Source organism: Trichomycterus rosablanca, chromosome 16 (genome assembly GCF_030014385.1).
Source record: "Trichomycterus rosablanca isolate fTriRos1 chromosome 16, fTriRos1.hap1, whole genome shotgun sequence".
Taxonomy (NCBI): domain Eukaryota; kingdom Metazoa; phylum Chordata; class Actinopteri; order Siluriformes; family Trichomycteridae; genus Trichomycterus; species Trichomycterus rosablanca.
Genome location: NC_086003.1, coordinates 18,713,298 through 18,738,702, shown reverse-complemented (window position 1 = coordinate 18,738,702; position 25,405 = coordinate 18,713,298). Strand labels below are relative to the sequence as shown.

General features: G+C 38.7%; 2 protein-coding genes across 2 annotated transcripts in view; both read left to right on the top strand.

The window, feature by feature from the left end:
- pgk1 (phosphoglycerate kinase 1) lies at positions 1-11,557 on the top strand. The gene is made up of 11 exons (XM_063011587.1): positions 1-140; positions 4,122-4,172; positions 4,266-4,421; positions 4,513-4,657; positions 5,974-6,077; positions 6,305-6,424; positions 7,744-7,858; positions 9,101-9,280; positions 9,386-9,563; positions 10,222-10,320; positions 10,985-11,557. Exons 1-11 carry the CDS (start codon positions 76-78, stop codon positions 11,023-11,025), a joined length of 1,254 nt encoding a protein of 417 aa, XP_062867657.1. The 5' UTR covers positions 1-75; the 3' UTR covers positions 11,026-11,557.
- Positions 11,558-16,578: 5,021 nt separating this feature from the next.
- amot (angiomotin) overlaps positions 16,579-25,405 on the top strand; it is a 42,759-nt gene continuing 33,932 nt past the window's right edge. The window contains exon 1 of the mRNA XM_063011015.1: positions 16,579-16,821. The gene's annotated coding sequence lies outside the window, so the exon portion shown is untranslated. The remainder of the gene's footprint in view (positions 16,822-25,405) is intronic.

The following is a 25,405-nucleotide window of genomic DNA, read 5'->3' as shown; positions in this document are numbered from 1 at the left end:
TTCTCATTCGGGAGGAACAGCTGAGCTTCGGTCAGTAACAGGGAGTGAGTCTGCAGCGAACATCCGACATCCAACATGTCTCTGTCCAACAAACTCACCCTCGACAAGGTGGATGTGAAAGGAAAGCGAGTCGTTATGAGGTATGTTTAGAGCAAAATGGCTGTAGAGAAATACAGACGGTTTATTGGTCTCTGAGACTGCAGTGTAAACCAGAGCATTTAATTTATCACTTGGTGTGTTTGTAATCAGCTGCTATATTAAAGTGCAGCTACTGTTTCAGTAACATTTCTATTAAATAACACTGTAATAGGCATGGTGATGATTGGTTCAGGCGATGCCCTACACAGGAAGCGGCCATGTCACGTAGCCCAGTTTTGCAATGACAGAGTACAACGCGTGGTTTGAATGAAGCAGGTACATTTAAATTCAACCCCAATCTGCAGTTAGGTTTGTACAGAAGCTCTTAATGCAACTGTCTTTAATTCTGCTCATGAAAAATGCTCAGCATTTGGTGCCCATTTGCATCTATTAAAGAGTTAGATAGGAATCGAATAATACTGATTCATCTGATTCGAATCGCGACCATCACCAACTTCAATTAAAGTTACAGGAGGAATTGGGGGGGGGGGAATCTGACCCCTATTAATACTTGACAGTTAAATGACAATCTAATTAAAAAACGTAGAAAGCAATAAAGTGTATTAAACTAGATAGCAGATGAGAAGGGATATGGTATGTTCCATTTTAGGGGTGTTCTAGTGTTCTTTCAGGCATTAATTTATATGTTCCAAATTCATACCTGGAAGAACACCCCTAACATGGACCATACCATTTCTCTTCTCATCCGCTATCTAGCAAGTTTAATACACTTTTTATTGTTTTAAGTTTTTTTTTTATACAACAACATGTTTTTTTAATTAACGTTACCTTTCTATCAGCATGTAAGGCACGCAAAATGGTTTTATAGCAACAGTTCACGGTGTTCCGTACACTCATTCATTGTACTGTGACGAGACAGCATCAGTCTTGACGTTTTTTTTTTTTAAATCAACGTCTTTATCAATATCTTATAATGGATTGGCTGTATTAAACATGGTTTATCATAAGTGAAAACTATACACTGCATGTAATCCCTAAAGTCAGGCTAGGACCGAAAATACGCAAACGCTTGTGGCTATGCAAACTGTTAGTTGTGACACAAAATAAGTTCAGAGCATTGCAGTGAGGGGGCGCTGTGGCTGCTGGAGTTAAAATGATTTGAGTGAGTGTGTTTATCTCCAGTCTGTCATGTCAGAGTAGTTTAATCATTACATTTACATTTAAATTTTAGGCATTTAGCAGACACTTTTATCCAAAGCGACTTACAGTTCTGTGACAGTATATTGTCTAAGCAATTGAGGGTTAAGGGCCTTGCTCAAGGGCCCAACAGTGTCAGCCTGTCAGTGGCAACCTTTGGCTTATGAGTCCAGTACCTTAACCACTAGGCCACAACTGTCTCTTGTTGAGTCAGAGCAAGAGATTTACATTTTTACATTTACATTTTCTGCATTTAGCAGACGCTCTTATCCAGAGCGACTTACAGAAGTGCTTCCATAGTAAACATTTCATTTCTCAAGTTTTAGTAAACAACAGTCAAAGAACACGAATCTCTTGAAACCTGTTAGAACCAAAGTGTTTTGGTTTTTTTTATTAATGAAATGGAAAAAAAAATTTTTTAGTAAATAGGTATAGGTCAGCTTAAGTGTTTAGTAAAAAGGTGGGTTTTTAATCGTTTTTTAAAGACAGCAAGAGACTCAGATGTTCGGACAGACAGAGGAAGTTCATTCCACCACTTGGGTGCTAGAACAGAGAAGAGCCTGCTTGTCTTCCTTTAGTCCTGGGTGGAGGCTCAAGTCGAGCAAGACTAGTGGCTCGGAGGTTGCGTGGTACAGAGCAGGGTTTGATTAGACCACGAAGGTAGCTTGGGGCTGGTCCATTTTTGGCTTTGTAGGCGAGCATCAGTGTTTTAAACTGAATGCGTGCAGCTACAGGAAGCCAGTGAAGAGAACGCAGCAGTGGGGTGATGTGGCAGTGTTTGGGCTGGTTAAAAACCAGACGGGCAGCTGCATTTTGAATGAGCTGCAAGGGTTTAATAGTGGACATGGGAGCTCCTGCCAGGAGGGAGTTGCAGTAGTCCAACTGTGAGATTACAAGTGATTGGACCAGAATCTGGGTAGCTTCCCTGGAGAGAAATGGTCGAATCTTCCTGATGTTGTACAGGAGGAACCGGCACGATCTTGTAATGTGCGCTATGTAAGGAGAGAAGGTCAGCTGGTTATCCAGGACAATACCAAGGCTTCTTACCTTATCAGATGGTCTGATCTGGGAGTCATCAAGAGAAATGAGAAGGTCCTGGGTTGGAGACTGATCTCTGGGAATGAGCAACATCTCTGTCTTGCTGGGATTAAGTTTCAGATTATGAGCTGACATCCATTGTGAGATATCTCGCAGACATGCTGAGATGCGAGCTGAGACTTGTGTGTCTGAAGGAGGAAATGACAGAACAAGCTGAGTGTCATCTGCATAGGAGTGGTAGGAGAAGCCATGGGAGGCTATGACCTTACCCAGAGAGCGGGTGTAGATAGAGAAAAGAAGTGGGCCAAGTACAGAGCCCTGAGGAACACCGGTTGAGAGAGTGCATGGGGGAGTTATGGATCCCCTCCATGACACTTGGTAGGAGCGCCCGTCCAGGTAGGAGGCCATCCATTGCCATGCTGAACCTGTTACTCCAAGGTTGGAGAGAGTGGACAGGAGAATGCTGTGATTCACTGTGTCGAAGGCTGCAGAGAGGTCAAGAAGAATAAGGACAGATGACAGTTTGGCTGCTTTGGCTGCATGAAGCTTCTCAGTAACAGCTACAAGAGATGTCAATAATAAAATAAAATAAAGTTTTTGAAAAAGACATTAATTGGCAATTATTATCATTCAAAATGAAATCCACACACATTACAGTGTGCAAATAGTTAAAGGGTCTGAATAATTTCTAAATCCAGCTTAGGTGGGTGATTGTTTTATCAAATAGCTCTGCCATGACAGACTGGAGAAACCCTCACATATGCTGTTCTTGTACCAGCATGCTCTACATTGCTTGTAGAAGACAATAATACAATGCCACTTGCTAAGCTAAAGATTTTAAATATATCTTGTGTTAGTAAAAGCATTTTAAAAGCATTCTGACATTTAACATTAGCCTTTCACGTTAAGATTATTGGTATGGTTGAATATTAATTAGAGTAAAACTGTGACCTCTCTTTTTTTGGAGAACAAAAAGGTAACATTGCTGTTTTATTTGTTTTACCAACGTGGATTACAAGTAATACGATACTAAAGAAAGGCCACCTGTGGAAAACTGATGTAAAAAAACATTTAAACAATGCTGTGTGATAGACTATATGGGGCACTTGACTGCTTTATTACTATTTTTACACAAGTGTTCTTTAACATTAACCCAGACTTGTATCGGTATGTAATCAGTAAAATGTTTACAATCAATAGGATTTTTTTTTTTTAATTAAAAATGCAATCTGGGAAATGTAGAAAGTAATAAATAGTTGTGTGTGTACACTAGTAATAAAACTACTACTAATGCCATTTGGTTCCTAATATTTGGACAGATCATAAGATTTGGACTGCATGTCCATTTATGCTTAAAGGTGTTTTCACACTTTTGTTCTGCACCCAAGTTTGTTACATTGTGACTGCAGTTTTTCCACATTGTTTGCTCCTGATCTCTGGTTCTTCTAAAACTGGGGTCTGGGGTTTGCTGTGTGTGAAAGGCAGAGCATGGGTAATATGATTGGCTGAATGTGTCATCATACTTTGTGTGTACACTGGAGGGAAAAAGGAGACTATGACTAAAAGGTAAATCTCAAACCAAATATACCTTATACATAATCTTTAATAAAGCTGATTTAGTTGTTAAGAGATTGCAGTGCCACCTGATCATCTTACTTTATTTATTCACATTGTTACTCCCATTTGAGCGCAGGTTACTAGAAAAAAAAAAAAAAAAAGCATAAACATGCTAGAATACCTGAAAATGTGTATATATGTATTCAAATAATATTTTTTCTCTCGCACAGGGTCGACTTCAACGTGCCCATGAAGGACAAAGCAATCACAAACAGCCAGAGGTAAAACAGAAGCACCTTCTTGGTAATTGTTTGTAATGCATTTCAAAATTGATTTTGGTTGGTCCTATTAAAACATTGCAATTTTTTACACAGAATTAAGGCTGCACTCCCATCCATCCAGCACTGCTTAAACAATGGTGCAAAATCAGTGGTGCTGATGAGCCACCTGGGCCGACCCGATGGTGTTCCCATGCCTAATAAGTACTCTCTGGAGGCTGTCGCTGCAGAACTCAAGAACCTACTGGGCAAGTAAGTAAGCAAGCCATGCTGTCTGATGAAGCAGATCTGTAGCAACCAACAAAATCATAGTGTTTCATCGCAAATGGTTTTGCTGTTGCAGAGACATTAAGTTTTTGAAAGACTGTGTCGGTTCAGAAGTGGAAAGTGCCTGTGCCGATCCTCCCGCAGGCTCTATTATTCTTCTGGAGAACCTCCGCTTCCATGTGGCTGAAGAGGGCAAGGGCAAAGATGCTTCAGGCAACAAGGTGAGTGTCATATGGATTGACCCCTGCAGTCAGAAGTGGCCAGGGTAGGTGTCTGCAGAATACTTAACAATAACTAAAAAGCATTAGCACTATCATCCAGTAATTCAAGTTTGATTCCTAACCATGCCGACAGACACCAGAACAACTGCAAAACCAATCAGGATGAAGCAGTTAGTGAAGAAGACCAACAAATTGCTTTTCCAAAAACAGATGAATTTAATAGTTCTGTCCAGATAAAGCTTAATACCAGAGTCTGAAGAATCATGCACAGGTTAATCAGTTTCACTGTAATGTTGTGAAGTAACACAGCAAACTAAATCAACTTTAAATTCATCTACCATATACACACTGAGTAGCAACTTGTCCCATAAGCCAGGGACTCCTACACTGCCACAGTGAACAGCTAGCCTTTTGACATTTGAAGGAAGGCCGCTGAGGTGTTGGGTTGCTTTTCTGCTCTGTGGAGCCCTGGCAGGAATGCACCATAGCATACAAATGACCTTCTGACCTTTCTGAGCTTCTCCTAATGGTGCAGTAGTAGTATTCAGGACCTTTTACTGATCTGAGTTCATGAGTCGTGAACTTTGGACACCTAAATGCAGCCCAGGTTTATTCTCGTCTTCAACTTTAGGACTGTTTCATGTGGACTGTAATTATGACGGATTAGACCATTGTTGGTGGCAAGAAGGTTATTCCCAATTTAACTTTTCCTGCCACCCAGCCAAGAGCAAATGTGGGAGCAAATTTATCTGTGTGATGTTTCTGGTTATGTCTGTTTGACAGACTTTACATCATACCTGCGTGTGTACGTGTATGAGTGTTTTTTTTTACCTATCCTTGTTCTCCACATTCAAGAGGGTTTCAGGTCATGTTTATGATGCACTATTACAATTTGTGTTTATTTCAGTTTATTTCATTCATTCACTTTTATGTCTTACCACTGATTTATCCTGGTCAGGGTTGTTGTGGGTCCAGTGTCGCCAGAATCACTACGCACAAAGCAGTAAAACACCCTGACAGGATGCCAATCCATCACAGTGCTTCAGCCATCCCTCATTCCAGTGTGTCTGTATGTAGACACCTGACTGGCTGAAAGCACCGCTGGGAATTCAAACCTTTGATCCCAGAGTGGAGTGAGCTAGCAAAACTTATCTCTATGCCACCTGAGCGTGCAATGTATATTTTCTATATTATTACATAAATGCAGGAACTGTGAAGCATTTACACCTTGCATGGTATACTAACAGTTGGGTGATGTTTAGAATTAAATTTCTGTTTAATTTATACGCATAAATTGTTCTGGTTCTTCTCTCCAGACTAAAGCATCTAAGGAAGAGATTAACACTTTCAGGGCCTCCCTGTCCAAGCTGGGTGACGTTTATGTTAATGATGCCTTTGGAACAGCACACAGAGCTCACAGGTACTTTTAACACAACACAAGTTTCATCTCACATTGCATCCATTGCGAACTCCTGCAAATGCATTTATCTTTCAGTGAAAATATGTATTTCTTAGTCAAACTTTTAGCCTCTTAATATGTAAATACATTAAACATACTGATAGAGAAACTTGTTTAGCTAATCACAAAAGTCAAAAAGTAGCATTACAATACAACTGTGGTTGCATTTCCACTCCCTTTTATTCTAGCTCCATGGTTGGAGTCGATCTGCCTCAGAAAGCTGCAGGATTCCTGATGAAGAAGGAGCTGGACTACTTTGCCATGGCCTTGGAGAAGCCACAAAGACCTTTCCTGGCCATCCTCGGAGGGTGAGTCACACACAGTTACACACACTGGAATGTAGTGGTTAGCTCTAACTGCACAGCCCTAACTGTATTTAACTGTAAACATTGCATAGTGTAGACTGATGCACTGACATAGAAACAACATTTTAACAGCACTTAAAGGTGATCAACTCAGCTTCCTGTATCCACTTGCACTTGATGAACTGCTCTTAAAACATCAGTGACAGTCCAGGAATAGATCTGGCTTATCTTCCAGAGTAATTTGATGGCATGCCTGACTGTTCTAGGTCCTGTGCTCACAGTATGACTTAAAAAATTAATATAGACTTTCTGTTATTGTAGTTTAGATCATGTTAAGTGTGATGATATGAGATTTGGGATACAGTGTTTTGTTAGATGCTATTATTTTTTATGTTATTGTCACCTTCCCTAAGAGTAGAGGTTTTCAAGTCTTGTGAAGAAATGGTCTGCCTGTGTGGTTTAGTTTGTGATGTAGCCACGGCCATGAGTTATACGACGGTGTTCTGCAACAGTTTGTGTTTTTTGCCAGTTTTGATGATCTGCATATCAGACGTCAGTGTTGAAGGTCAGTCTAGCAGAATTACGAATTTGCAGGCGATTTTTTTACAAAAGCTTTTTTTTTTATCACATTATATTTGCACTATAAGTAAGTGCAAAATTGACTGCCACTATTTCACCAAACTAAATTCAGTTCAAAAAATTGATGTGAGCCAGGCTTTGGTGTGTCAGACATGCTTGCTTAACACACAGTCAGTGTTGTTTTAACAAACTACAGGCCCATAGCAAAGGTGCTGTCGTGCATGTATGTGCTTTGGAAAAAGATCAAAGTCTAAAACAATACTGACCTATGGTCTGTTGGGCAATAACTACATCCTGGCTCAATAATTTATTCATTTAGGAGTCAATTCATTTATTAATGATTGGATGTCTGATGGAACAAAATGTTATGGTTTATGACGAAAGGATTTGTACATTTACAATGATGCAATTAATGAGATAAGGGATTTGATATATGGGTGCACAAAAATCTTCTACAAACGACAAAAATTCTACAACAGTGAGTGTTTGAGCAATACGCCCCTCATATTCATTGGCCGGCACTAATTTGCAGTGGCGTCTCCAGAATTTTTTGCCTGCTGTCAGAGAGTTTTCTCAATGCAGTGGCCTAGGGTTAAGGCATTCAAACAATGTAAATAAATCTCAGTTAGTCCGGTCACTGGCATTGTGCCTATTTTAATGTCCATGTTCATCCCAGAGAGAATACAAAAATGGTAACAATCACAGTTGCCTGTTTATAATCAGTTTCATATTAATCATTGCAGGGCGAAAGTCAAAGATAAGATCCAGCTGATCAACAACATGCTGGATAAAGTAAATGAGATGATTATTGGAGGCGGCATGGCGTTCACCTTCCTCAAGGTCCTCAAGAACATGGAGGTTAGTGCAGAAAAGAGCAAAGGGATGCTACTGTCAGCATTCCGGACCATACCATGGGTTTTTTTTTTAGATATTTTTTCAATCGTTTTAGCTCTTATTTTTGTTAAGAAACAGGTCAGAGCACCAAAGCTACTAAACCACCATTTAAATTATATATTTATTCATTTTTATTTTTTTTTATTTTTTTTTTAGTGATAAAGAGCAATGGAATAAAATATTGAAACACTGAATTTGACAGGAAGGTGGAAGGTCCCGACCAGTACTACCAAGGGTCCTGAATCAGCCTGATTGTTTTCAATTTTTGACCGGTTAGGTGTCTGCTTTGACATGATTGGCTAATGTCCTTGGAAGCCTGGATAGAAATAGGATGGTTGGTCAGGAATGGCATCCAGCGTAAAAACTATGCCAAGTCTGGTATGAGGATCACAACCGTTGTGGCGAACCCTATATACAGGAGCCGCTAAAAGAAAAAAATCTAAACACTTAGTGTCAGGTTTTGTATATGATTGAATAATATTTAAACAAATTGTTTACTGAACAACATTTTACTGTCCAAACTGGATATGATGCCATATTTCAGTATTGCTTTTTTATATTGACACCAAAGTTTCATTTACAATTTTTGTATCATATAAAATGTGCACAATTTCTAGCAAATTTAACAGTTGTTTTTCTAATATGGTAAATACATGGGAAAGTATTTGGTTAAAAAAATTAATTACTATATTTGAGTCCAAAAGGCAAATACTTGTCCAGCATGTACGGACATAGCTGGCACTAATAATGTTTTATAATTATTATTATTATCAACAAAATATCACTCAAAAACTAGGCCATACAGCCAAAATTCTTTGTTAACCTTACTTCCTGGCTTAATTTACAAAAGGTTATTTTTCATTGCATGAAAAAATATATAATGGCAAAGCAAGTTTAGTGTAAATCAGTCACAGAAAGTCTGCTCACTTTAATTTGACAAAACACAACAACAGTATTTCAGCTTTTCCTTTTAGTGTTGCCTAGTTCTCACCATACTTCAATTGTACGGCATTTATTTAAGACCTGACCATAATGTACACTTTTACTTTTCTAGTTCAAAAACAGTACTGCAGTCACAAAGTAGCTGGCCCTGGATAGCTTGTGGTGCATGGTCCCTTAGAATTAAATATTTGCTTGTGTCCAATATTTAATAATAATTTAAGTCCACTTTTATTCTTAAACGTTTATCCTTGTGTTTTGGAACAGATCGGCAACTCCCTGTTTGACGAGGAGGGATCTAAAATTGTCAAAGATCTGATGGCTAAAGCAGAGAAGAATGGCGTCAAGATCACCCTTCCAGTTGACTTTGTCACCGCAGATAAGTTTGACGAAAAGGCCGCCACTGGAAAGGCTACGGTGGCTGAAGGCATTCCAGCAGGCTGGATGGTAAACTCATTTACAGTGGAGCCAGTTTTAGTAGTCTAGTCTTTACAGTCCTGAATGATTATTTGATTGTATTTTTTTAAAATGTCTTCTTGTTCACCTATCCAGGGTCTGGACTGTGGGTCTGAGAGCTCCAAGATCTACGCAGAGGCAGTAGGGAGGGCTAAGCAGATTGTGTGGAACGGACCTGTCGGTGTGTTTGAGTGGGATAACTTTGCCAATGGAACCAAGAGTCTGATGGACAAAGTTGTGGAGGTGACCAAAAACGGCTGCATCACCATCATCGGTAAGAACAAGAAGAACACATTTGTTGTATATTGTCATGCATACAACAAAAAGTAAAAACCTATGTTTATTATGTGAACATTTCTTAGGGACACACCTCGTCAAATTTATTTTGCCTCTTGTTTTACTCCAACCTGTCACTTACTAAGACTGATGGGGCGGCACGGTAGCTAAGTGGGTAGCACTGTCGCCTCACAGCAAGAAGGTCCTGGGTTCGGGCGGTCCGGGTCCTTTCTGTGTGGAGTTTGCGTGTTCTCCCCGTGTCCGCGTTTCCTCCGGGTGCTCCGGTTTCCTCCCACGGTCCAAAGACATGCAAGTGAGGTGAATTGGAGACACTAAATTGTCCAGGACTGTGTTCGATATGACCTTGTGAAGTGATGAACCTTGTGTAGTGAGTAACTACCTTTCCTGTCATGAATGTAACCTAGGTGTAAAACATGACGTTAAAATCCTAATAAACAAACTAAGACCAATGGAAATTTTACCCACCGAATAGTGGGTCAGAATAGTACCAACACAACTAGAGCACTAATTGGTACCATTAGTAAGACCATGCTCAGTTTAAGACTTTAGTCTCCTCAACACACAGCAAGGAGAGTGAGCAGTTTCTTTCAGTTTTCATGATCATCATCATCATGTCTTATAATTGATGTTCTCAGGTGGTGGGGACACAGCTACCTGCTGCGCCAAGTGGAACACTGAAGACAAGGTGAGCCACGTGAGTACAGGAGGTGGAGCCAGTCTGGAGCTTCTGGAGGGTGAGTATTATTTTACTTCTTGGTTCGGAAGGGTTGATTTGAACAGTACATCAGCCAAGCCATGTTTTTATGCCATGTGCCTCCCATGTCACCATTTTCTATTTGGTCACCTGTTCCCTACTTTGTACATACATTCATTGCCCATTTTAGAAGCTACACTTACCATATAGATGCAGTTTGTGGTTGCACAATCACTGACTGGAGACAATGTTGTTCTGTACACTTTGTGACCCTACAATACATCATTGGAAAGGGACCCCTACAGGACCCCTACAATCGTGGGATTATGTGGGTGTTGGACCATTCTCATCACTGTTTTGACACCAACATGGTAGTGTGTGTGTTGTGCTTCTGTCATTGTATTATTAGAGTTTTAAATACTGTTTACATTCACTGGCCTTTTTATAAGGTACATACACGTCCTAATTTCTCGTTTATTATTATGATTCACATCTGGTAAATTAAATTTAATTACATTATTAGACTTTTCATATTACTGCAAATTGTCAGATTTTCAGAAAACAACACGTTTATTAATAAATTTATGAAAGTGTGGTACAATCATTTGCTTAAACTTACTATACAAGTGTATGTAAACTTTTAACTTGTGAACTGTATGTATTCAGTTCGTTCTCTATTAACCTTTAATTTTCATTGTTCACAGGGAAAGTGTTGCCTGGTGTTGATGCCCTCAGCAATGTCTAAGCAGCTGGCACTTTGTTTACTGGAGCTGATGATGCTCACCCTGAAGGGACTCTTGTGCTTGTCTGCTGTCTTGGCCTCTGTTTATTGGTGTCAGTGTTCAGGGTCACATGTAACAAATAGCGTTATCTCTGCTGGACATTATCATCAGTTCTTTACTTCACTTAGTCTACACTTTTGTTCCCATTGCTTTTTCACCACACTGAGCTGTTCTGCTGTTTTTCAGTATGTAAAGTGTGATGCTACTGATACATCGATTACACCTTTTTGTTTCACCTGCTCAAGTGTTTGTGTATGTGTGTCTTTGTGTCATTAATGTATAGCCAGTAAGCATATTCACTACAGCATACAGTGTGTGAGTGTGTGATCCAACCATCATCTTTTTGTCACCTCTGATGTTAAAGTGTAGACTGATTTCATTTTGCACTTGTGATCTTGGTCCTATGGCTTATAAAATAGATCCCTTGTCAAGTAAATTAACTGCCCAGATGGTCTAAGTAGTCTAATATGGACTTCAAATAAAAGGTTAAAAACAGTTTGTTCTTGAGTGTCACTTTTTTATTTGATAGATTTGATAGATTTATGGACAGTAACATAGATGTTTGCTTCTAATTCCATAAGTCATAATAATAATAATAATTAATAATCATACTGTTGAGAACAAGTGTTTAACCACTTTTGTTTTAATTTATTATACCTTCAATACAAATGTCCATACAATGTTTTACTTTTGCCTTTTTATGCAAATTTTCCTCACAATCCGGTCGTATCTAATTACAGTACCTACTACTGCTGCCACCCTCTGACATGAAGTAACCGACAACTTCTGATTTTGAACACACGGTGGCGCTCACTCACTGTAACGACGTAGGTAAGATTGCCAGCATGAGGAATGTACAGGGGTTGGACAAAATAACTGAAACACCTGGTTTTAGACCACAATAATTTATTAGTATGGTGTAGGGCCTCCTTTTGCGGCCAATACAGCGTCAATTCGTCTTGGAAATGACATATACAAGTCCTGCACAGTGGTCAGAGGGATTTTAAGCCATTCTTCTTGCAGGATAGTGGCCAGGTCACTACGTGATGCTGGTGGAGGAAAACGTTTCCTGACTCGCTTCTCCAAAACACCCCAAAGTGGCTCAATAATATTTAGATCTGGTGACTGTGCAGGCCATGGGAGATGTTCAACTTCACTTTCATGTTCATCAAACCAATCTTTCACCAGTCTTGCTGTGTGTATTGGTGCATTGTCATCCTGATACACGGCACCGCCATTGGATGCACATGGTCCTCCAGAATGGTTCGGTAGTCCTTGGCAGTGACGTGCCCATCTAGCACAAGTATTGGGCCAAGGGAATGCCATGATATGGCAGCCCAAACCATCACTGATCCACCCCCATGCTTCACTCTGGGCATGCAACAGTCTGGGTGGTACGCTTCTTTGGGGCTTCTCCACACCGTAACTCTCCCGGATGTGGGGAAAACAGTAAAGGTGGACTCATCAGAGAACAATACATGTTTCACATTGTCCACAGCCCAAGATTTGCGCTCCTTGCACCATTGAAACCGACGTTTGGCATTGGCACGAGTGACCAAAGGTTTGGCTATAGCAGCCCGGCCGTGTATATTGACCCTGTGGAGCTCCCGACGGACAGTTCTGGTGGAAACAGGAGAGTTGAGGTGCACATTTAATTCTGCCGTGATTTGGGCAGCCGTGGTTTTATGTTTTTTGGATACAATCCGGGTTAGCACCCGAACATCCCTTTCAGACAGCTTCCTCTTGCGTCCACAGTTAATCCTGTTGGATGTGGTTTGTCCTTCTTGGTGGTATGCTGACATTACCCTGGATACCGTGGCTCTTGATACATCACAAAGACTTGCTGTCTTGGTCACAGATGCGCCAGCAAGACGTGCACCAACAATTTGTCCTCTTTTGAACTCTGGTATGTCACCCATAATGTTGTGTGCATTGCAATATTTTGAGCAAAACTGTGCTCTTACCCTGCTAATTGAACCTTCACACTCTGCTCTTACTGGTGCAATGTGCAATTAATGAAGATTGGCCACCAGACTGGTCCAATTTAGCCATGAAACCTCCCACACTAAAATGACAGGTGTTTCAGTTATTTTGTCCAACCCCTGTACATTCAATCATTCATTCAGTGTCTGTGTTACAGCCGCTTTATTATGTTCAGGGTCGCAGTGGTTACTTTTCATTTGGCAGGAAACACCCCGGGCATGCAAACTCTTTTTAAAAATGACAGACATGACAATGTTACTATATTGAAATGGACAGTCATACAGCCGGTATGTCTAGCTACAAAAATGTTTCATGCAGAAAAAAACTTCCAACTATTTTTAATAATTATATAAAGCATGTTTTGTGCACTAAGGATAAGACTTAAAATACTTAACAGTATATGTAGCTATATTTGCTTACAACTTCTTTATTAAATTATGCTCTGAAAGGCCTAAAATGTGAACTCTTGAAGTTAACTTGATCTGGCACAGTTTCTTAATGGTACTACATTACATTTATATATGCAACTTAAATATATGTGACTTTTATTATATGCACAGTAATCAAATTATTAGAATTAATTTAAGATGCACTGGCAGAAAAGTATCAGTAAATTTTCTGTGAAGTTAACAGACTGCATTTTTATTTTAACAATTGTATTTAATTAATAGTTTATGTACATATAAATGTTTAAAAATATTTTCAGTTTCATATTTTCTTAATTGGGATATGTTTTGAATTGTTTATGAATATTTTTTAGTATTTTAGTTTTTTTTTTTTTTACATACTGTCCCAATATAGTAATATTTCACAATTTAATCTTGTATGTTTGTGATATGCAGTACAAACCAGAAGTTACTGTGGAATCCAGGATTGGGGAAAAATATCTATTTCGACGTTCCTTACACATAAAAAGGTTACAATGATTTCAACATTTAACTGTATAAAACAGTTACCTATAAAAATTTTGTAAGGAACACAACTAACTTTATAAGATGTTCCTCACACGCTGATTGTAGTAACTTTTTTTGTCAGGGAGTTGTAACTCCTAATATCCAAAAACAAAGTGCATCTTTAAATACAAGACATGCTTCTGTCTCTGTATTAAATAAATGGGTTTGTATATCTGTCTATCATATTATCAGCTGACTAGGCTCCAAGCTCTGGATCTACTCAGAGAATAGAGGGGAGCTGGAAATGCCTAAACCATGCCCGGAATGTAAAAAATGATGTTAAGATGTTAAACAGTCATTTATTTTATTTAGATGACTCAATAAAGAATAACAGACACAATTCAGAATCTTGTTAAGCACACAGAATGGCTTGATGGTGCTGTAACATAAAGTAGCTGGACATATTTTGTTGCTAATTGTAGTGTGCGTAAAGCCCTGATTTTTTTTATACTGTTTCTGACAGTTTTCACTGTGCTTAAACATAATCTTACTGTTTATATATGATATTTTTAGAAATACAATCATGTACTGTAGTGGTACAACGCTGTACATGCCAGAACATATGACAAACTTTCACCAGCCATCAGGCACAGATATTATCATGGTTTACTTTAACTGGCAGGTCATGGACTATTAGAGCAAAAACAAAGGCTTGATTCATTTAAGCCAAGCTGACGTAGCTCAGTAATATACTACTTTTAAAAATGAATATGGAAATGTTTAACGTGGTTACATTGTAAGGTTCTTAGAATGTCATCTTTTTTTGGTAAGTTGTTAATTATTAAAAAAAAAAAAAAGGGCACCAAGGTGGTGTATTGGTAAAGTCTGCCCCATCTTTGGTCAGTAACAAGTTTAATCTTTCATTATGACTGTAGGTGGAAGGGATAAAATTGTTCTATTAATCGTAGCAACACTAGCCTATCTTAAGAGTCTGTCAATGTATTTTTATTAAAGGAAGCATTTTGTGCTCTACTTTAAGCAAAAACAATTGGAGTCCGCCTTTAACTGCCACAGAGGAAGCACATGCAAGCCCTCATCATCCCAGTTTGCTAGATTAGCAACAGCTATTGTGAGACATGTTTATAAGAACTGTGTTACCATCTGTCAGGAATGCCTTTATGCCACTGATGTTAACAAATTAACGAATGTGTACTGCCAAAGCATGGGCAGGAGTAAAAATAATGCATTGTCATTTGTTATTGAAAATTCACCTTCTTAATGTAAAGTCATTCCATTAGAAATTCAGTTATTATTACCAGTGAAGATTATAAAAAAAGAAATCTTGAAGGATATTATGTGTAGAGAGAGAAAAAAGAGGCAATAAACAGTTTTTGGGTGTATTTATGGATATCTACCTTAAAAGCTTATTGTTTTGGGGTGTTTTATTAGGAATACAGGGAAACTGAAAGCTTAAGCTTAAACACAAACTAGTACTTCACCATTAGTGTAATGAACATTTTAATACTATTTAGTATGCAATATTTCTATATTATATAGATAGTTATATACTGCCTGGCCAAAAAAAAAGGTCACCACCTGGATTTAACTAAGCAAATAGGTAAGAGCCTCCCATTGGATAATTACTGCATGGGTGATTATGTTTCAGCTGGCAACAAGTAATTTAACCCTAACTGATGCAGTGAGTAGCTTCTCATTTGTTAAACAACCATGTCGAAAGACACATCCTGTGGTCGTGGAAAAGATGTTAATCTGTTTCAGAAGGGTCAAATTATTGACATGCATTAAGCAGAGAAAACATTAAGGAGATTGCTGAAACTACTAAAATCGGGTTAAGAACTGTCCAACGCATTATTAAAAAGTGGAAGGACAGTGGGGAAACATCATCCTCGAGGAAGGAATGTGGTCGGAAAAAAATCTTGAATGATTGTGATCGGTGATCACTTAAAAGTTTGGTGAAATCAGATGGTAGAAAAACTACAGTAGAACTCAGGGAGATGTTTAATAGTGAAAGTAAGAGCATTTCCACATGCACAATGCGAAGGGAACTCAAGGGATTGGGACAAAACAGCTGTGTAGCCTTAACTTGTCAGTGAGGCTAACCGGCAACAACAGCTTCAATTTGCTAGGGAGCATAAAGATTGGACTCTGGAAGTAGATCATGTGGTCTGATGAGTCCAGATTTATTCTGTTCCAGAGTGATGCGCACAAGGGCCCAACGGTGACAACCTGGCAGTGGTGGGGCTTGAACCAGTGACCTTCTGATTACTAGTCCAGTACCTTAACCACTAGGCTACAGCTGCCCAATTAATAAGTAGCCTAATTGAGCAAATCCAATAGGGTTAGGGTGTTTATTATTACTTTGTTTTTGTAGCTTTTGATACACTTGATCCCACTTTGTGTTTTCTACAAGAAACGCTCAAAAAGCCCATTGTCATTTTTCAATCCGGCTTGCTGGAGTGACATTCCCTCAGGCCAATGGGATTGTAGCGGTTTCAAGTGAGGGCGGAGCCTACATTCTTTTATTGTTTAGGTGGTTTAAGGGGGCGGGGTTAAGGGGGCCGCTTTCAGGCTCGGGTTGTGACTTTTGCGCTTTGTGAAGGGAGGCGGTTTCCGCGCATTCTCCACATACATTGCGCCTTTCAGGGGCCAAAACAAGACCTGAGACCTTCACCCTACCGAAAATGTGACGAGGATAAAGAAAGGAGCTTAGAAAAGTGAAGAAGTTACAGGAACGTTTTATTTAACCGAGGCGAGTTGGTCCAAGTTTTTCCAGCATCTCCCAACTTCTCTCTGATGAAGTTGAGCTCTGTGGGAGGAAACAAACCGGCGCAGCAGAAACCGCTGTATGAAGACCGCATGAAGGTAAGTGCTGCTAAACTTTTGCTAATAAATAGCTTCAGAAAACGTGGTTGTGTTTTACACGTGATATTCACACGTTAAACATGATGTAAAACACAACATGCTTCTAACTTGACAGTGAAGAGTCCAGGCTTGTTTACTCTTCAGCATCCAGAAGTGGTGGAGATCATTAGGCTTAATCCTCTGAGTGCTGTTCCTAGGCTTAAAAACTTTGGCTTCAATGCTAAAAAAAAGAGAGAAAACATTTAATTGGTACACATGTCTCTATTGAATTATTCCTACTATTCCAAATAAACGATTGAATAAATCACAGATATATGTACAAGATAGTGGATAAAAGCTCCTTATACAATTCAAACAAGCAAGTGTGTTACAAGACTGTAAACACAATCTGAAAAGCACAGAGCTGGGCTGGTTTGTTTACATTCCATTCACTAATCATGTTAAAGAAAGACCTGACCCCAGAAACCCCTTAGTCCACTGTAATCTTTACTGCTTACAAATTAACTCATGGCAGACTCCCTGACTAAATGTCTGGTATCAAAAAAACTATGATCTTGGGAAATATGATACTGTAGTTCAGTAGATTGTAAGGCTGGTCAAATCAAATATTTGTATTATCTGTTAAAATCATGTCATGTGGATAATAAATTATTGATAAAAAAAATAAGATCAGTTAAGATGGAAGTATTCTGTGGTGCTGTGACTGGGCCAGCTGTACCTGTACCAATAACAATGATACAGATTTTATTTATTTATTTAACCTTTATTTAACCAGGCAAGTCATTAAGAACTGCTCCTTATTTACAATGGCGGCCTGGCAAAAGGCAAAGCCTCTTGAGGAACAATCATACAAACAAATTTACATAAGACATTGAAAACAAACAACGATGATCACAATACAATACACAACACATATTCGAATCACCCAGCAACAGTATAAAAGAAGAATGCATAAAGTCCATTAATCAGTCCAGTCTTCATTATTCAGTCCAGTCAATTTGTCATACAGCTGCATGTATCTCCTAAGATATCTGTAATTTGTTTTTTAAAAGTTGTCTTAGAAATAAATTTATCCAGCCTTAGAGTTTCTTGCCGTTTGTTCCAGTCTATGGCTGCAGCCACTTGAAATGATGACTGACCAAAAATGGATGCTCTAATCCAGTTTTAATTTTTGATTCAGTTTCCATGACCAAGCCCAAATATTGGCAGGTACCAGTACTGATAAAATACCAATACAATACAGACATTGGTAACCGATCAGTCTTGGTAACCGATCCGCAACAATGGAGGCAATTTATGCAAATCATAAAAAGGTATGATTGTAGCGTGATTTAATCATAGTGTACCTAAACTGTGTTGTGTCATCTCTACAGAGTAAAAGAGAATAGCAAAATATGTAGAAGTAGTAAGTAAGAAAGTAGTACATTTTTGCATAGCATAGCATTGTAAATCTATTGTAAGGCACTACAAACATAGATTAAACATGCTTTTATTAGTAATTAGTGACTTATAATCTATGCAGTTGTTCTTCATTTATGCATGGCAGGTTGTTATTTGTCACTCAGTGTTTCTCTCCTAAATAACTAACAATCAGAACAAAGTTTTCAGAAAAAAAACGAGGAAGCAGCATTCAGCAGATCATAAAATGAGCTCAGTGAGTAAGGAATGTAAATTGGGTATCCAGTTCTGTATCATTTATTTGTCATTTGAAATGCTTTAGCCTGTTCAAAAAGCATTCACACAAAAAATTGAGTTTCAAAGGAATAAACAATACATTTACAACTATGTGTCATCGACCCACATACTGCTGGCTGCTTCTTATTTAGCCTTGATATGAAATGTTTTCATAGAAAATCTGTTAGTTGTATTAATGTATTAAGGTCAGTAGGTTTGATCATGTGCACTACAGAAATTGAATAATTAACAGTGTTGTGATTTGAATTAACAGAGATTATAGATGTCACTGTGATTCTCGGAGGAATGCTGTAGATGTGTATGCAGAAAAAAGATATGCTGTGTTATGTAGGGCAGTAATGCAGTCATGTGTTATTGGGAATCAAAGCAAGAGATTATCCAGAGGGTTCAGCCCAGAGTACTTTTCTATATTAGCCAAATCAATAAGTCAATAGATTAAAGAAGTTAGATAAAAACATCACTTGTGAGCAAGAGTGATTTGGATGTTTTGGTGAGGTATGTTACAGACACTAAAGAAAATCCACCAATCAAATGTCATTGTTACTATATGATCATGAATGTTGCCCCACTGAATACACTGACTCGAATACTTATGTCTGAATTCACTAAACAATGAATTGCTTGCTTGTCCAACAATGACAGCAAAAAAAAAAAAAGCCTAAATTGAAATCAAATAATACACTATATGCACATGCACATAATCCCACAGCTTAATAGTTTAATGCTTTAAATTTTTTATTTAGTCTCCATTTAGTCAGTGCTTCTCATTTAGAATATATTTATACAGTATATGATAGTTATAGTTATAGCATGTCAAGAGAATATTCAACTTTCACGTATAGAATATTAAAGTATATCTGTAGAAGATTTTTGTTAATAATTTGAAGAACTGTTGTAGGTCCAAACAATGAAAAAAGTGGTTGGTCACTGTTCATCTCGGTTGCTGCTGTTTTATGGTACTTTTATGGGGCAAAATGCATGTCAGTGTAGTTCCTCTTTTAAACTGTAAGTAGGGTCTAAAGTTACCAGGGTAGCCATAGATGCCATTCCAAGAAATGCTCAAGGCACATTGAGCTCAAACCCACAGTTTTAGTGCAGTCTTTTTTCCCTCTCTCTTCCTGTCGCTGAAACAGTCTTTGTTTAGTTCTGGAGGTAGTCGATGTCCGCCAGAAAAGTACCTAGCGGCATTAACTCAGAGTGCAAGAATGTCAGCTCTCTCTTCATTTTTCTTTCCATCGCTCTTCCTCTGCTCCCCCCATTTTCCTCCTAACTAACAAAGTTCTGCCTGCTGACTCAGTCCAGAAATCACCCGAATGCCTTTTTCCACTGAGCTTTGGCAACTTCAATAGCCTGTACTTGCAATTGAAGTTTACAATGAGCCAATGTTCTGTAGAGCAGAGTCAACGGAACTTAAACGTATCTGAATAAATGAATAAAGATTATTCTTAACAGACTTGTGTACACACAGAGTCACATGATTCCTAAATATGCACTGCTTAGATCTGTCATGAATAGAAAAAATGTGGGATTAGTCCCTCTGTATCTTACAGGACACTCTCTTTGATGGAATGCTAATGCTCATGGTTCTAGAATTTACCTGCTAATTCTTTGTTGTAGTCTTTCAGACACAAATGTTTTGTTTTGTGTGAAAGGAAGGAGCTGTATAGAGCTCTCACTGACATATTTTCCCATTGTGTAGCACAATACCAACCATCCAGCCCAGTGTGCACCCACTCAACCTCTGGGCAGTTCAGACAGACACATCTGCGGTGAAATGTGTCATCATTTTTCAGACACAATCACATGGGCGAGTTTTAGCTTCTTTCTCAGAACACTATTAAAGCATTAATCATGTTTCTCTCAGGATGTGTCATTATGGGGTGAAATTAGGATTTAAGCTCAGCTGTTGAGTAGTTTCATTGTAGTAAAGGTGATGGAATTTAGAATAGTCCTGGACTAATACACACTGTGTCTGGAAAAACTGAATATTTAAGTCTGTTGTAATGCACTTTGACATGAATCAGTTTCAGACTCATTCATTGATTGGTGTTGTGAATTGGCAATATTTTTTGGCAATATATTTTGGCCTGTACTTCCTATAGTTATTTAAATTCCAATAAAACAACAGCTTTTTATTTGTTAATTCTGTTAAAACCTTATTTAACTGACAAAAGTACAAGGAAATAATTCCCAATCTTTCCACTGACCAACTTGACTGTATTTTGTAAATAAAATTAAATTATCCTTTGATGTCTGCAACAAACTCAAAAAATGTGGACAGATGATGGTGTGACTACCACTGTGATATATCATCTTGTTATATTAAATATGCTTTTTAATCATTTGGAATGTAATTGCTGCAATTTTGCAGGTGGAATTGTTGGAACCACAGGCAAGCCAGTCAAGTACATGCACTCTGTATCTACCTGTAGAATGAGGCCTGGTATTGTATTACCGAAATAATTAAATTTTTTGTCACACATATGGAAGTCACCCATGATGTGTGCACTAACCCACCACCGTTCCATGACGGCTTGTGCACCTTTTACGGATAACAGTGTGAGTGGTCCTTTTTGTTTTTGGCCACAAAACTTTTGTCAGTTTTTCCCTAAAACAAACTGAAACATGGACTAATGTAACCACAGCACATGTTTCCACTGTCTGTTGGTCCATCTCAGAAGACACCTGGCTTGGTGTCTGGCTTTCTCTTGAATAATAAGAGTTTCAGGCTACAATTTTGCAGCAGTGGCGGACTGTGTTAAGTTACAATTGTTTTATGAAGTACTCCTAAGCCGAAGTGGCTGTATTTATCACACTAGCAAGATGGTTTCTCATGTGATGCTGTCTCAGGGCTCAAATGTCACACACATTAAACAGTGGTTTTCTGCCTTGCCCTACAATGTTTCAGATGTTGCAGATGTTTCTCCAGATCCCCTAATCTTTTTACAATATTATGTATGGTAGATGGTGAAAGCCCTGATGAATTTCAATCTCGAGAAATGTTTTTTTTTAACTCATTGACAATTCTCAAAAGGTTTGGCAGATAGAAAAGTGATAGAAAGCAGTGAGCCATGATCCCTCTTTGCTTTTAAAGACTGAACCTTTGTTGGATCCAACTTTTATATCCAATCATGATAACCTCACCTTCAGCTGCTCCCTTATTAGGGGTCGCCACAGTGGATCATTCTGGTCCACATACGTAATATGGCACAGTTTTATTCTGGGTGCCCTTTCTGTTGCAGCCCTTGGCTTGGGACCGGCACAGAGAGTGCACTGACACACATGTACTTTTCTAATATTAAAAAATACCTAAACCTAAAAGTTTGTCTTTAATAATAATAAGTGTACATGCTTGTTAAACATGGCCAGGTAGATTTTACAATGAATAACTCTTTGTACATACTAGGATGACATGTTTTTGTATGTATTTCTTGTATGTTTGTATGTATTTCTGTATGTGATTTTGCATTTTCTGAGAATTTTTATCTATAATGCAGGTGACAAGCTAGATATTGTCATCCAGCATACCCTAACTATTGTCAGATACGGAGTGACCCAAGCAGAACAGGTTATGCTATTCCTTTGTGGTTTTGAGTAGTTCTGAAATAAGAGTATGCAATCTGAAACTACATCCACGAGCAAGTCACTGTAAAAACATGGTATCTGATGAATGTTAAAAGATTGTATTACATTTTATCCAACATCAGTCATCATTGCATTTTCACTTTAGTTATAGATTGCTTTAATATATTTTATAAGCATTAAGAGTAACCAGGCTGAGTTAGAAAGTGGTGCACAGCTCCGGTGACAAATGAGGCAGCAATCTCATCTCTCCACCACATGCTTTTCATTAAAGCTTTGGATGAGGGAGTACATGGAAGGAGGGGTAGAGAGGGGCTAAGAGGGGGAAGCACAGTGTTTCCGAATACTTGGGCCTGTATCAGGGACTTGCGGCAGGAGAAACCACATTACAGCGACCCTGTTAGTTAGTGAACGAAGAAAGAAAAGTAATTATTTGGAGCTATTTGGTGACTCACTGAATTTTCTTTTTTCCATAATGGCTCAGGTTAATGTGGTTTATTGGTACATGGACCTTGTACATATGAAAGCTTACAGATGCAAGAAAAAGTTTGTGAACCTTTGTTAATACCTTAATATTTTGGTTAATTATTAATAAGTAGGATTTGATTTGGAAGTCAGAATATAGGACACATGTTAAACAACTGTACTATTCATCGAGTTAATTAATGATTTGAAAGATCATTCATTCTACAGGCAAAAGCGTATGTGAACCTTGTATTTAATATGTAATAGTACCTCCTTTAACAACCTCCTGTGGTTGCTGATCAGACTTGCAAAGCAGGCCTCTTAAGGTCATAGCATAGAATCCTTATTGGGTTATGGTCTAAACTCTTGAACTTGACCATGGAAACTCAAGAACTCACCAATTATTAACCATTCATTTGTCAATTTACTTGCATGTTATTCGTTACTTGCCTGATTGTCAGCTTTAAATCAGCAATGTAGCCATAAACACTACTGCTTTCTCCACCATGCTTAACAGTTGCACTTTTTTTTAAATTTAACATAAAGTTGATGCATTTTTGCGAATACTTTCACTTTTTACTTATATATCCAAAGAAGTTCCTAAATTGGGATAGAAGGGATAGAACCCAAATGCAATATATTGGCTGAAGTAAATAAAAGATAATAAAAGGTCAGCTGAACTTGAGCAAAGCTTGAGATAAACATATAACACAACCAAACCATAAGTCGAGGTATAAAGGGGTATTAGAGAATAGCACAGACAGGCAAACAAAACATTGCCAGGTAAGAACAAAAAAAGACAGATGATTGTGCGGCACAGGTCTAAACGATCCCCTGGCAACCCAGAAATAAGCGTGATAGACTGGAAAAGAAATACAGGGGAGCCAGCTACTTGATCCACCAGCGAGTACCAACCCAAGCTCATGGAAACGAACCATAAACTCTACACCAGTAGTGGATATTAAAAATACAAAAAAGACTGCTACACCACCAATGGTTCTCTCTTGACATCTACACTCAGAAATGCCAACAACAGTACACAAGAACAAGATCAAAAGAACGCTGACAGAAAGACCGGAGGGAGAAGCCAGGTCATCAGGTCCGAACTTCAGCCTGGCATAGCAGCCTAATGAACCAAACAGACAAACAAGCACTGAGCTGAGTTTAAAGGTCGCTAATAAAGGGACACCCCCAGCTGAACCGAATCCCACTTAATTGGGTACAGAATGCTTTTGAAGTGGCATTTAAAGAGAACTGAACTTAAGTAAATTTCTGCCTTTACACCCCCTGCCGGCCAACTTGGTTTTGGGTATTGGGCAGTTGCATGTTCAGCTGTTTTTTGGGGAACGGGAGTATTCTCTCTCGCTTGTGCGATCTGTTTAGGACATGATTTTCTGGAAAGTTGCAACAGTACTAAATGTCTTCTGTGTGTAAAGTATTGTGCGGATTTATTAACAGTGGGGTCATTAGAGCTGCTTTTGTAGCTTCAGCTTCATGTACCTTTTAATTGTTCAAAAGTCCTCTGGGGTTCTGGACATGACGCACCATATTTAACAAAAAATAGATGTGGCCTAAGACTTTAAGTTGCTTAACAGTACAATCTACAGATTTACTGAAATTAATCACATTGAATTGAAAACAGTCCACAGTTAAGGGTGAAATGTAGATTCCTTGGAAGAAGGCTTCTAGTGATAAACATCAAGGAAAAAAGAGAGTGTGAGAAAGTGTGAGTGAGTGAGCGAGTGAGTATAAGCAGATGTGTTGAAGTTTCTTGGCCTACTTTTTCAGTCTGTACAGTGTGAGAATCTCTGAGCTGGAAGTAATGGACACTGATGGAGGCTGGGCTTTACACTTTCTTTATGCTCCCGGTGCCAGACCTTTCCAGACTGGAATGTTGCATTTCCTGCTCAGTTCCTGCCATGTGTTACTTAGTTTCCCTTCCCTCTTCAGCACCTAGCTCTGAAATGTTTGTCTTATATCTAGAGATGGACCGATCGGGGTTTTTGGCACCGATTCCGATCTCCGATCTCCTTTCAGGGACATCGGCCGATAGCCGATTCCGATCCGGGGGGGGGGGGGGGGTCGGGGGGGGGGGGGGGGGGGGGAATAGCAGTAAATAAACTTAAAAAGAGCCTCACAGTAAAGATAAACCGGAGCAGCGCGTGTGTGTGTGTGTTTGTGCCTTTAGAAGATACGCTTTGTTCACAGTATCGCTATAAGTGATTCATTGATTCATGAGTTGATTCGTTTTTATGTGAAGCGTAAGTTTCTCTTCTCAGTTATCTCTCCTTGTTTACTGTAATTAATTAAATGTCGTGGTTTTAAATAAACACCAGCTACTACAGAACATTTTGTGTGACTCTCTTACATTAAAAAGCTTCATTAAAAAGCTTAATTAAACTGCTATTACCACAGATCTGTAACCGAGTCAGACTCGTTCCATCTAAGGAGCTAAAAGTTTTCTAAAAGTTCAGCAGATGATCCTGAACTAATGAATTTGGTAATGAATAAACTTTTGCCTCGGATTGGCTTTGTAACGTCTTCTGTTCTCATCTACATCACAAGTAAGAACCGCTTACGATTTACCAAAGTGAACCAGGAGTTTATATAACGTGCTGATAGAATCGACTCAGATGTGACCGGGTTGAATTATCTTTTTAAAGTAAATATTACAATCAGCAAAATTACATCGTAAGAGCTTTCACGATGGTTTCTGTACGATTGTTGATGAATGGTGATGTGATGGTTGGTGCTTCGTAGCTCAAAGTCTGGATCAATCCACTGAGCTGTTAACTTAACATGGTCTTTATATATCACACGATCGGATCGGCTACTTTTAGGA